The sequence below is a fragment of the Prionailurus viverrinus genome, chromosome D3, assembly GCF_022837055.1.
Source record: "Prionailurus viverrinus isolate Anna chromosome D3, UM_Priviv_1.0, whole genome shotgun sequence".
Classification (NCBI taxonomy): Eukaryota; Metazoa; Chordata; class Mammalia; order Carnivora; family Felidae; genus Prionailurus; species Prionailurus viverrinus.
Window position 1 is genome coordinate 16,166,244 of NC_062572.1, and position 13,684 is coordinate 16,179,927.

At 45.6% G+C, this 13,684-nt stretch overlaps 1 protein-coding gene and 1 long non-coding RNA gene across 11 annotated transcripts in view; one reads left to right on the forward strand and one right to left on the reverse strand.

Moving 5' to 3' along the window:
- Positions 1-255: 255 nt before the first annotated feature.
- Positions 256-13,684, reverse strand: part of CIT (citron rho-interacting serine/threonine kinase) — a 186,884-nt gene continuing 173,455 nt past the window's right edge. For all 10 annotated transcript variants that reach the window (XM_047826634.1, XM_047826641.1, XM_047826640.1 and 7 more), the window contains 7 exons: positions 12,083-12,191; positions 11,857-11,985; positions 11,270-11,350; positions 9,490-9,568; positions 9,183-9,362; positions 3,682-3,982; positions 256-2,672 (listed from right to left, as the gene is read on the reverse strand). In XM_047826634.1, coding sequence (XP_047682590.1) covers positions 2,649-2,672; positions 3,682-3,982; positions 9,183-9,362; positions 9,490-9,568; positions 11,270-11,350; positions 11,857-11,985; positions 12,083-12,191 — 903 coding nt within the window. In that variant the 3' untranslated portion in view covers positions 256-2,648. The remainder of the gene's footprint in view (positions 2,673-3,681; positions 3,983-9,182; positions 9,363-9,489; positions 9,569-11,269; positions 11,351-11,856; positions 11,986-12,082; positions 12,192-13,684) is intronic.
- LOC125148622 (uncharacterized) lies at positions 403-8,470 on the forward strand. The gene is made up of 3 exons (XR_007145666.1): positions 403-539; positions 3,620-3,761; positions 4,113-8,470. It is a non-coding gene; the product is annotated as an uncharacterized LOC125148622 (long non-coding RNA).

Sequence of the window (13,684 nt, forward strand, 5' to 3'; positions counted from 1 at the left end):
ATGGTTCACTGGAAATAGTGACCAAACTTTTGGGAAAGACAACAAGGTCTTGCTCTTGGGAAAGACTGCTACCGGGCTCTTGACTCCAGGAGAGCAGTGTGCTCCGGCCTCTGTGTTGCTCCCCCGACCCCAGAAAAAAGCCTCCTCGAGAGGGAAGCAAGGTCCCACGCCACAATAACAAGCCCATGCTGACACTGGCAATACTGAGGACTTTTATGGTCTCTCAAGAAAAGAAGAGGTCGTTGCACAAAAGCAAACATTTTAGATCATTGCTTTATTTCACTATTGTTTAACAACAAAGTTCATTCCTCTCAAGGTGGATCTTGAATTGTTCCTTGTGTTCTTTTCCTCATCCTGAATAAAAAAGGTAATGAAGAAAAAGCCTGTACTTTTGGAGACCTAGAATCTTACGTATGCTAATAAGCTTTTGACTGCAATTTCGTGGTACGGTATTTCCTGCTGGCATCTTGGTGGTCCCACGGAGCTCCCCACCCTCCAGTGAAGGTGGCTGTCCACAACTACCACCGTTGAAACCAAAAGTAAGTGTTGAAAAATGCACCTTTTACAATAAAAAAGTAGAAACCAATTCAATTTCCTTTTTTTTTTTTTTTTACGAATATAAAGTTTCTTGTAAATATGTACAGTCTTTTGAGCTAGTTCTATAGCAGGAAGCATTGTTCACAAATGAGACACACAATATACACTTTCAGGGCTCAAGAAGCCCCATTTCTCATGGAGATCCTAAATGAAATGCCAAGACTGAAAGACCAGTTTTCAGTGACCTTTCCAAATACTTGTGGACCAAGAGACAAAAACTTCAGCAAACATTCAGTCTGATCTGCCCTGGGGGAGGGAGGGGATGCAGTGTGACCCCAAAGACTCCAAGCGACACATAAAACACAACAGCATGACACCTGCCAAGGGTGCAATAACGTGGAGGGAGGGACATAGGCGTTTTGAACAAGAAAGCACTTAGGTTAAGAGACGAGCAGGAAGGAGCTGGGATGTGGGCCAGGTTGCAGTCTGGAAAGTGATCTGACGTGGGTTGAAACGTGGTCATGTTCCCCTGCAGTGGTGGAAACAGGTCTACCTTTCAGCCTACCTAGGATGTGCCTTGGTTGTTCGAGGCATGCGTTAAGAGTCATGGAGAATCAGAAGCAAGAGATGCCTTGTGGGAGATTAAAGGCAGAAGTAAGGCCGCTGTTAGCTTGCCAACTGCAAAGCCTCTAGGTTGGTTCTTTACCAGTTGCCAGGAATTTCGCGTTCTGGTAGCGGGCAGAGAGAAACCATGTGAGCAGCACTGCACCTAAGGAGGACCTCCTGACCCCAGCAGAGGTGGAAGAGGGGCCGCGGCTCTCTCCAGCTTCCTGGTCTTAGTCTAGTCGTAGGGAAAGGCTCACTTGGGAAGTCACAGTTTCGTGGGGTAGAACTGTGCTGGATTTTGTGTGAACACGGAGTCATCCACGAGGGAGGCAGCAGGGAAGCGTGAAGGTGTGAGGTGGTGGTTTGCTGAAATCCTTCTCTGGTCGTAAGGCTTGAGCGTTTGGTTTTTTGTTTGTTCAGTGCTACAGACTGCAGCTTTTTGTGGCCAGTGAATTGGCAAGTGGTCAGAGGGTCTCGATTCAGCGGGAGCGATGGTATGGTACTAGTACATTGGCAGAGCAACCCAGGGGGGCAGCCAGGTCAGGGGGCAGCACATGCAGTGAAACCGCCATGCAGAACTCCCGGACGGGTCTCTTCCCATCCCAGGGTGGGGAACGATGCGCTGTCGCGGACAGGAGGTGGATGGCCCCCCCGGTCCTCTCCTGGGCCCAGAGACTCATCAACGCTGGGCTCCGAGCAAGTCTATTGCATGCTTTCCTGGCCAAAGCTACATGGAAAGCAGGGACAGCAGGCTGGGGAGATGACGCTGAGGGGCGGGGAGGGAGAGCTCCTCGAGGTTCCTTGGCCCCAAGTCACTGCCTCCGAGCTGAGGCCTGATGACCTCCGTACATTCTCAGCTGGTGGGAGGGGAAGTCGTCAAGGCCATAAAAGGCAATGAGAACAGTAAACATTTGGCTAAGATGTCACCCTGGGTAAAACAGGGCCATCTGTGAGGATGGACTGGAACAAGAATGAACCTACATGAGCGCAGGAGGTTAGCCAACTGGCGGGGACTCTTCTACAATACGTTTCCGTAGCAAAGACCTGATGGTGTGATCTAGCTAAAAATGACTACGACAGGAAATACATTGCTATTCAAATCTATTAAGAATTCTGTTGTCTTTAAAAAAAAAAAAAAAAAAAGAAAACCAACCAACCCTAGGATCTTAAAGTAGCTATTAAATAGGATTCTAACCACGTTGTAGTTAGCGCAGGTTGGTTTCCTTTGATGAACTGGTACAGGCTAGAGCCAGGTATAAAAGTTTGTGAATGCTCTGAAAGAGAAAGTGCACAGAGGGTGACTGCAGGAAGGTGCTGACGGCTCCCGAGAGCCTCAGCCCGGCACCACCTGGCTGCAGGGCGTCCACACTGAGGTGGGTCTGGACCCAGCTGTGCCGTGGGGTGGCTGAGCAGATGGGGGCTGGGGTCCCCTTCAGCAAAGTTCCTTAGAGTGTTTGGGGTTTTCCTGCAGATTAAGATGAGGAGTTGGTTTTTCTGGCTGAGATTTATACTGAAGACTGGTCCCAGACCTAGGAGCAAAATAAGGAGGGGGTTTTAGCTGAGGGGGCCAGAAATGCCTGTGCTCCCCCTGCCTGATCCCAGGAGGAAGTGTGCACCACCTGGCCTCCCTGCAGCTGTTAATAGGGAGTGCTCCACAGTACGGCTCCAGCTCTGAGCTTGGGGTTCATCAGGGAATAACATTCACAGAAAATTCTCCAAAGCTGTGGATGGATCTCTGTTACACACACACACACACACACACACACACACACAAGCCCCCATTTTATCGGTAAATCAGAGGGGAGAAGAAAAAACACTGAATGGCCTTTCCTCCTCTCCTAATCGGCAGGGGTCCCAAGGGCCAACTGCAGGTGGCCTTGGGAGAATGTGATCTAGAAAACCAGCCCCCAAGGACAGAAAGGTGGCTGTGCTGTCCAGAGGGGTCCCTGGAACCAAGCCTACCGAGGAGGCATCAAGTACTTGGGCCTCCCCCTGCTCGTCGGGGCCCCCTTTCCTTCAACACATCCCTCCATCTCAATTGCTAACCTAAAATTACACAGATAATAACGTGTATGATTTAAAGATTTCAAAAAGCTCAAAGTTCTAGGGGGCAACCACTGTTAACCAGTTTCTGTGTAGCCTTCCAAAAAATTCTTGAGGTACGTATTTGTAGATGTGCCTGAAAAAAATAAGACATAAGCGTTTTGTATAGTAGGCTATCATTTGTGTTTAAGAAGGGAGGATACACATAGATATTTGCTTATGTGCATAGAGTATCTCTAGAAACTGCGAACACTGGTTGCCTCTGGGGAAGCGAATGATATACCTTAGGGTAGCTATTCCATTTTGAGGTACACATGTATGCATTATCCATTTTCTTAGAAAGGCCTCTTCTTAAATACATTTTCTTCCTAAACTTGTTACCATGTCCTAAAAAATCTGAGTTAATAATAACAGAGTCTCCTTTTTACAACAGTGGCCCCAAAGGGCCCTCAGCTCCTCAGGTCACTCCTCTGGCCTCTCCGGATGGTGCCTCACCTTGTTGACCTGGGACAGTGGGGTCCTCACGGCTCCCGCAGGCAGCCGGCCCCGGCTGCTGTCTTCAAACAGCCTCCCAGGTGAGCGTTCCCTCCGCGTGCTGAGCATCCGGCCTGGGGACTTCTCTCGCTCCAGGGGGCGGCCAGGAGACTTGTCCCTGCGCAGCTCTGTCCGTCCCTCTCGGTAGCGGTGGGGTGTGCTTGGCTCTCGTGGGTGGCTGGGGCCTTCCGGTGGCGCCGGGCTAGAGGCCACACGCTTGGTGATGTGCTCGTTGTATGTTGGCGGGCCTCGCTTGTTGGGGCTGCGGGCAACAGGAAAGGGAGGTGCGAAATGAGAAGTCACAACCTCAAAGGGGCATTTTCTTCCTCTGAGCAACCCCCAGGTCCCAATCCCACCAGGAGTTCTTCAGGCTTTTTGTTTTCTTTTGATAGGACAGGAAGAGAAAGAGGACAACAAAAGAAAATCAAGCTTCCTGGTCTCAGTGCAGGTTTTTACTGCCAGAACCTGTGCTAAGCTCTTTATGTGCTTTGACTCATTACATTGTCATGACAGCTCCACAAGCTAAGAGCAGGCATGACCCTCACAGCAGAGGCGATGTGGAGACAGGGAGGCTGAGTGCCTGGCCTGAGCTAGGGAGATGCAGAACTGGGATTCCGACACAGGTCAGTTTGACATCCTAATCCCCACCCAGTATCCTACTGACCTAAGTATTTTGCAGAATCTATAAGGCACAGAAGGAAGTCTTCACTTAGGGGAGGAGGCTGCTCAAAGGCCCTTGATGCAAGGGAGCAATTTTGAGAAAGCCTGTACACATCTGCCAATTCTGTCTCACTCGTCGGCCTGGTGTTTGGTCACCTCTCCTTCCAGGTGGCTTTCCAAGCATCTTTGTGGCACCCAATACTGATGTGAGAGGGATCAGGCCTGACAGAATTAGAAAACTGAGCAGGACAAAAACAGTACAGTTGCTCAAAACACGGCCCTGGCCCTGAAGATTGACAGTTAATAACCAAACAATAGAAAACACTGGGGCCTTTTTGTATGGCCAATCCAACCCTCCCCCAAGCCCGGCCTGGATATTTCGAATGAAGATTTCAGCAGGTACGGCCCTAACCACCTCTCTGAAGAAGGGAGATCCAGAAACAGAACTGAGAGTTAATTCCTTCCCACCCCAACGAGCAGAAAAAGTACTCAGTCCTCCTCATCTCAGTATAATTAGAGCCAGGAAAAGGGAACCGACTTAACATGGGCACATTTTATGGAGAATATTACTTGGAGAACATGTTTTGATTGATTGGAACTTTATCTCAGAAAATAAAAGTAGAAACCGGGCAAGTAAATTTATCCTCGTTATTTTTAAAATCTAAATTACAATTGGAATTACAGGCTGATTCTAAGAATGAGCCAAGTATGAATCACATACTGATTTATCTTGCTCTAATTTTTGCAGCGAAATTGTATGCTAATATGCTCGATGACATACTTTCCATCAATGTTGGACTTTTGCAGTAAAATCAGTCATTTCTTCAGAAATGTTTGAGAGAGTCACTGGTTTTCCCAGAGGCCCATCTTAATCCTTGATATTTAAATCCTTCTCTTTGGAAGGGGCCAAGTTAGTTGATTTTTTCTTCAATTATTGGTCCAACTACCAGAATCTCTTTGTCAATGCTCATAATTGAAAACAAATGAGAAGCAAAGGCACCTACTGGGGGAGGAGAGACTCTAGAGCAAGTTGAAGGCCAAATCTGGACAGATGCCCTGGTTTTATAAATAAAGTTTTATTGGAACACAGCCATGCCCATCTGGTTTTGCACTGGTTGTTCGGCTTTCATATTACAACAATAGTTGAATGGTTGAGACAACCATATAGCCCACAATGCCAAAAATATTTACTATCTGGACCTTAACAGAAGTTTGCTGATTCCTGCTCTACAGTGAAACAGAGAGGTGAGTAGAGATAATTAGGTAAGTGATCAGTTCATTGTGAAGTTTTTCAAGTCATTGTCTGGCTTCCCTGTGCAATTCTGTCAAGATTCCAGATAACATGCCCAGAAAGCCAGAACCCTCCTGTGCTAGGTGGGTACAGCAGAAAAATCTGAGATAACTCAGATTTCAGCATCTTGAAATGAAGGTTTATATTCATCTCTAGTCATGTGGCTTTAAGATATGGAAGACAAAAAAAATAAATTCCAACTAGGAGAATTACATTAAGCCTGTTTGTAATGGAGATGAAATTATAAAATGTGTCCACAGGGGCCCATCATAAAGCAAGTGAGAAGATACTCAATGCCCTGGGGAAGAAGGATGGCTCAAGGAGGGCCATTTGGGACGTCAGATTAATGGAATGAAAGAAAATACCCATCATTCTAGGCCAAGTGGGCAATCTTCTATCTCTGTATCCATTAATGACCAATGATCTACCATGCCAATTTTATGTTTTTTTGTTTTTGTTTTGTTTGCAAAGAGTTTCATTTCTTGCTCTGCTAAACAGACCAGGGCAATGAGGCCTGCAGTGAATCATATTCAGCCAAGCTGGGCTTCTGCATTCTGACCTGCCAAAGCAGTCTGCATAAAAAGATCATTTTATAAGCCAAGAGACAACCAAAGACTAACTGTTGATTTTCCACACATGCCTGGCAACAGCAGGAAAGCAACAGCATTATTTCTGCCTCTTGTTCAAAGGAACCAGAACCATTTCCAACCACAGGAATAAGCAACTTCTTACAGAGACACCATATAGTCTCAGAAGGAAGGTGCCTGCCATCTGATTAGTGAGGCAGTGGAGAAAAAAAAAAATCTAATTATGGTACTTTGATTTGTTCTTGGCATGACTTGGAAACTACTTAAAGAAAATCTGGACGTTTCAGGATAGAACTGTAGCCCTTTGAACAGTTCCTTCTGAGGCAGGGTCAAGCCAAAAGAGTTAGGAACCGCTGGTTATTTGGCACTTCTGATTTTCTAGCAAGTGCCTGGGACTAAAACCACACTGACCAAAAATTCAGACTATTATATTTCAATAGAAGAAAAACTATTCATTAGGACATAGTCTCAGAATATTAAATTTATGATTTTTTTCAAGATCTAAGCATTTTTTAATATTAGAGATAATTACAATGTGGTGGAGGGACTAAGTCCCTTGAGAATAAAAACATGTCTTCATCTGTGGATCCCCAGCCCCAGACATTGTGTCTAGCACATGGTAGGGGATCCATGTAATTCTTTATAGAGTAGACATACCATTCCAGAAAAATTTAAATCCTAGGTCAGTTAAATATTCCCCTTGGGTTAAATCTCAGAATTTATTTGCAGACCAAGATCTTAAAGTTATATACATCAAAGCGCCACATCGACCTGGATCTGGCTCACAGCCCTCTGTGTCAAGACTAGGTCAGTCCCACTTCCATGCACTGCTGATGGCATTGCAGACGGATCTGGCCTTCAGGGAGGAATTTTCAGCAAGATCTATCAAAATTACAAACAGACGTCTGATGTCACCCGTCAATTTTGTTTCTAGGAATTTATCCTACAGATAGATTCCTAAGCATGCAAAATGACAGAAGCACAAAATCATTTAATTTACTGTAGCAACAGTCTGTAAATAACCCTAAAATCCATTGATAAAAAAGCAGTTAAATAAATCAAGGTCACATGAAGGAATGCTAAGTAGGCATAAAAACAACAATGAAGAATACTTCTGATGCCAACGTGGAGCAGTCTCCAAGGAACATTAGGTACAAGAATGTGTGCTGCGCTACCACCTGTATCAAAAAGAGGAAAAGCACTTCCAGAATGGTACAGCAAGGATCGCCGAACACCCGTTCCTCCATAAAAGCAACAAGAACACTGGCAACAGCCGTCAAAATAAACTTTTCAGAACTCTGGAAATTAACCAGAATTGTAAGAACTCTAACAGCAAGGGCATTTATGCAAGAAAAATAACTGATAATCCCAGTAAGAACAAGTTTTGTGACATGTTAATGTGACCTATTTCTACCCCCTTTCTCCCCAGAGCTGCAGTTTTGAAACTAAGAGCCCTGTAAGAGTAGCCTCTGGAGAGAGATCAGGATCGAAACTCTCCAAAAAGCCCCATCCCCAGAAAACAGTCTGACCTGCATGGCTACTCCCCAGAAAAGACCATTCGAGGGGCTTTTTCCTTGACCCAAGTCAGGGCTTGCTCATGAGAAAAGCCCTATTCCCAGATGTTTATCAAGAACAATCAACAGCAAGTGTTTAATCTGCCAAATACCTGAAGGAGTGCTACCAGTTGGGGAAGAGGCTGGCCAAAACACTCAAAAGGAAATCTGGGAATAAGATGTCTGCAAGGCATTTTGAAATGGTCCCTTATATTCATAGGGATTTAGAAGGCCATGCACACAGGAAAAACCTGAGAAGGCTTCAGTTCTCAATTCTGGCTGACTTTGAGCATTGAAGGTATGCCCAACACACACGTACACACACACACACACACACACACACACACACACACACACAAACCCTAAGCAAAAGGTGAGAGACTTACTGATTCAATGCATTGAACAAAATCTCTGCCCTGTCATTAGCTGATAACTAACCTAACCAAGCAGAAACTTGAATGGCCAGCCCCACATAACAAAGAATACAGACTTTACAGATTTAATCCAGGAGAGTCACTCAATAAACAGGAACAACAGGGGTCCTTGGGTGGCTCAGTCGGATGAGCAGCCAACTCCTGATTTTGTCTCAGGTCATGAATTCTTGGTTCATGAATTCAAGTCCGGCATTAGGCTTTGCACTGTCTGTGCAGAGCCTGCTTGGGATTCTCTCTCCCTTTCTGCCCGCCCGCCTCAAAATAAATAAATAAACATTAAAAAAAATAACACCAAAAACAGCAACAACAAAAACGGGGGAGAGGTGGGGAACTGATTTCCAGAGTTGCCACATTATAGTATTTGAAATGTTCAGCCTCCCAACAAAAAATTAGAAGACATGCAAAGAAAGAGGAAAGCATGGCCCATACGGATGGTGTTATTTCTTCTGGGAAATCTTCCCTGGCCCCCAAGTCCAAGCTAGGAACCCTGTTCTGGGCTCCCGTGGTGCCTTAAACTACCCCAGTCAGAGGCCCATCCTTGTAAGCTAGGCTATAATTGCCTGATTGCTCATCATGGCCTCTCTCCCACTGGGCTCTATCAGGGAGGGACTGCATCTGGTTCTTCAGCACCATACCTCCTGCAGCAAGCCCAAGTAGCATGGCAGAGTATCTGCTAAAGCAATGAATGCACAATTCATGATCAATTCTAGTGCCACTAAAAAACTCAACAGAGAAAGACCAGACATTTCCTTCCACCTTTTTCCAAGGGGGCATTTAAAAATTCTCCTGATGCTTGTAAAGGGCACTTTAGTGCTATAGATCCCAAAGAAATGAGTGGCTTGAGCTTGAAGACTGGCAAACCTTTGACCAGTTTAGCAAAATTTCCTGCTATCTTACAGAAAAACACTCTGCCTCCTGTAATGGAGACGTGTTGTACCTGCGGGAGGTGGAGGGGCCCCGGTGGTGGTCAGTGCCGGACTCCTTCACAAGGTTTCCTTTGCAGCAAATAACCCTTAATTTATCCTGGTATGAGGATGCCAGGTAAATCGCTCCTGAGGAAATTGCAGGGCCCAAGTAGCGTGGGTTCGGGATTTCCAAATACGCTCGGGCAGGGGTCCTATGGAGTTCCAGATAAGAGTTTACATTCAGGTTATCTCCGTTGCTAGATGGAATGGAAAGAAACACACACTTGGCCCCAAGCCCCAACCGCCGAGGTTTTCAAAGTCTGAAAGGGCAATGCTTACCCCAGAGAAGAGCGTGCCTGGATCTCAATTACTTCTAGTGAGTTGAAGTGGGTCACAAACAGATAGGGTTCTCTGTAGGCTGCATGGCCACCACAGAAGAGCATGGGCAAGGAAGGGTTAAAAGAGAAACTCAAAACCAGGCTGCAAGGCCACCTTGGACCTAGCAATCCCACCAAAGGGATTTATCCTACACATACATCCATGTGCCAACATAATGAGGCATGTTCAAGTATACTCACTGCCATGTTGTCAGAGCAGACGATGGGAACCAACTCAAGTGGACATTATAGGGGGTCAGTTAAATAAATTATGGTACATCTATGGAATTCTGCATAGTTGTAAAACCTGTAAGAAGCTCTCTATGTACTGATACATAAAAAAACCTGAAGTGTACAATTTTACTTAGTGTGAAAAGCAAGATTCAGAATGTGTAAAGTGTGTCACCATACTGATTTAAACAAAAAGCACTTTTAAAGTGTGTTGGGGGGTAGATAAGAATATATTTTCTTATGCGTCTTTATTTGCACAAAGCACTGGAAGGATAAACTCAAAGTATTTTTTCCCCCTTTGGGGGAGAGGGAATGGAGAATTAGGGAGACAGGTTATTTGGGTGAGGCTTTTCATTGTATACCTTTTTAAAGTGTTTCATTGTATATGTTTTCAAAAAACATTAAAGATCGGGTTCATAGATAATTAAATATTTCTGGCCTTAATACTATATATCAATATCATAGTGTCACTGAAACTCTAGGATATGATGAGATCTTTTTCTGTCTTAAAAGTAAAGGAGATTATCACTACCATTCCTTTCAGTAAACTAGGACTTTGGTATTAGACTGTTAGTCGTGCCTCCTGGTACTCAGGCCCTGGTGGATAGAGCCTCCTTCCCTTGAATCTAGGCTGACCCTGTGGCTGCTTTAACCAGTAGGATGTGGTGGTAGCAAGAAGGCCTGCCAGCTTGCACTTCTGCACTCTTGGAAGAAGCCCACGTGGAGAGGAACTGAGACCTCCAGCCACCAGCCCAAGCTGAGTTCCCAACAATTATACCAATTGCCTGCCATTTTGTGAGGCCATTTTGGACTTCCTACTTATCCCAGTGCCCCCACTGGAACCGCACAAAGCAGAACTATCCAGTCCAGCCTCAGCATCTTAGGCAATGACAAGTTGTTGTTGTCTTGTCCGTAACAAGTTTTGGAACTTGTTATGCAGCAATAGATAAACCAAATAGCCTCGACAGGTATTTCAACCATAACGGCATTTCAGAACATTCACACAGACATGTATGTACATATTTGCACGTAGGTGTGTGCTTATGCTTTGACCCAGCAGCTCCACTTTGAGGGCTTATGAGCAGCAGGTACTATTTGACAAGCGTGCAAAGATCAGTGCAAGATGTTCATCATAGCAATGTTTGTACTTACAGAAAGAATGAGCATGATCTACCTGCTCTGCCTAATCAGAACTGATTAAACTGACAGGTGTTCAGCTATTCCATGGGATACTCTGCAGCCTTTGAAATGATTTCAATTCACAGGCAATGCTCTCCTTTCTGTCATGAGAGCCTAACAGATATTTCACAAGGCCAGTGGCCTTGGCTTACGTGGTTCTTCATCAGGATCTTTGCCCTGAACACTTCTTCAGGTGACTCTCACCTGTGGTGCTTGGTGTCTAATGTAATCCATAAGCATAGTGCTTAACCCAAAAAGGAGTCCACCTGCAATTTTTTCCTAGGACACCAGCTGCTGGCAGAACAGAGCCCTCCATACCTTGCATCACTTACCAAAGGCCAAAGGTAAGCGACTCCACTTGAGATCATCTGTGCGGCTACGTCTTCCATAAGAATCCACGAACACCCCAAATTCTGCAAGGAGTTGGAGCCCGGGGCATCAGCACAGCCAGAGGCATCAGTATCAACAACACATACTTTGATAGAAGAATAAGGGATTGAACCCGGGGAACCACCAGCCAGATTTAACTGGATCATTAAAACCTGAAGACCTTTGCTGAGTCACATCTCTCAGAGATGTGTTAAAGGAAAGCGGAAGAGACAGAAAATAAGAGGCAAAAGGAGGAGGAAAAGGAGAAAGAGAGACCCAGACACAAGGAGGAACAGACAGAAAGACCCAGAGACAGGAAGAAGGGGGGAAATGAAAAAGAATGAAGAGAAACATCACAAGAAAATGCAAGAAAGAAGGAAGGGAAAAAAGAGAAAGGAAAGGGAGAGAAAGAAGGGGCAGAGAAGGAAAGAAGTGGCTGCTCTCAGGAGAGAATATGAGAGAGCTGATCAGGCAAGGGTGCTGGTAGGGTCTGGGGCTCCTGGTGTCTGCGAGCCATCAGACCAGTGGCGGGCGGGAAGCCCTGACTCACCGTGGAAGCAGAGCAGGTACTCCTCCCGCTGCCCTGCACCGTTCACCTGCACGATCGAGACAGGGAAACTATTGGAAGAGGAGGCAAACACAGCAGGCGCCAAGGAATGGTCATTCTTATCCAGGAATTCTGTAAAGTCAGGTGAGAAGTGGGGCTTCAGGAATGAGCTAGTGTTGGTGGCAAGGCTGGAGCAGAGTGCGGGCTGGGGGGAGGACTTGGGCCCTACCCTCAAGCGTGTACTGCTTCATGTCAATTTCGTAGAATTTATTGGTTCCAATAAGGATACTGTAATTGGTGAAGTGGATGCAGCTGCAGGGCTCTGAGGTCTCTATCTCCTGAGACAGAGGGTAGAAGAAAATGATGTGAGTTAACACAGGGCAACCCCATTTCCACTGCTATTCCATTTCCGCCTCAACTAACCACACCTTGGAGACGGTCACCTCTGGACTTATTCACGTTCTCAGCCACACAAAGCACACTCCATCCTTTCATGTCCCCCATGAGGACTGATCATCCCTTTGCTACCTCTGAGTTCTTTGCAACCCCAGACCAAGAAAATAAGGTCAAATGGCAGCCAAAAAGAGTCAGAAACACCATTTCAATGAAAAGGTTGCAAAAACAGATCTTTAAAAATGCAAATTCTTATCTGAGGAAAAGAACTGGAGAAAACAGGGTTAGAGGGAGTGGTTTTAAGCTTCCTTCTTTTGGTAAGCTAAGTTTCTAACATGAACCTGTATCACCTATATGATTATTCTCATCATCATTGTTGTCATCTCCATTAGTGATGGGCTTTCTAATTACTTCCACTTGTTTTCAGGCCAGTCCTAATAGTAAAAAAACCTAGGCATGCTTATTCAAAACAGTAGCCAAGAATTACAGGGAAGCAATGATTTCTGAGAAATCTCCTAAAGCTAACAGTTCAAGCTCACAATCCACACTATCATCACTGAATATTTCTGATCACCTGCTAAGTATGAGGAAACTTTTAGGTAGCATGACATAGTGAAATGGCAGGGAAAAATCAAACTTCAGTTTTGGTCTCAACTTTGTAACAGGATCTCAAGCCAGCCTCAATTGTCTAACCTGAAAATTGGGGATTACCACCCCTGCATTTCAGAACTGTTGTGGAAAGTATATAATAACCAGCTCAGTTTCTGGATGGTGGACGAACAGCCCACCCAGGATGAAACTATTTCCCCAACACAGAATGACCTCTATGTATGTTCACCCATCAGTCATTTCACTTCTGAGACTAATCATGAAGACACCTGAAATAAAGCAGGCTTACTACAGGTGGCGCTTTCCTAGCCTAGGGACAACGGCCAGTCTCAGGAAGTGAGGCAAACGATCCAATGTGCACCTTGTCCACACGGCAGTCACCATCACCACCACTCTGCTCCAAGGACAATCAGCTCCCTAATTACACATCAGAACACAGCACTGGCTTCTCCAAAGGTTAATAATAGAAACTTCTAGGATCTGACATAAATTCTGATAAGTGCCACCAGAGACTGCTAGCTTCTCAGAGAGATGTCCTTCCTTTTTTATGCGAATTGAAACGAAGTGTCTCTTCCATCAGCCAGCTTCCTTTCTCCCGTAACAAAGGGCTGAATTCACTGGGCAGGCTAGAGAGGCCGTTCACAAACAGAAGGAAAATGAGAGGGAAAAGGGCAGCCACTCAAGGCTCTGAAGCTTCCTCCAGGTGTGTCTGTCTCTTTCTCCCTCTCCCCCTACCTAGAGATCACCAAGGCTGAAGGGACCTGGCACACACTGTTCCCTGAGACGGCACGCCTTCCACATCAATTGGTGGGGACAGCAGGACAGGTGA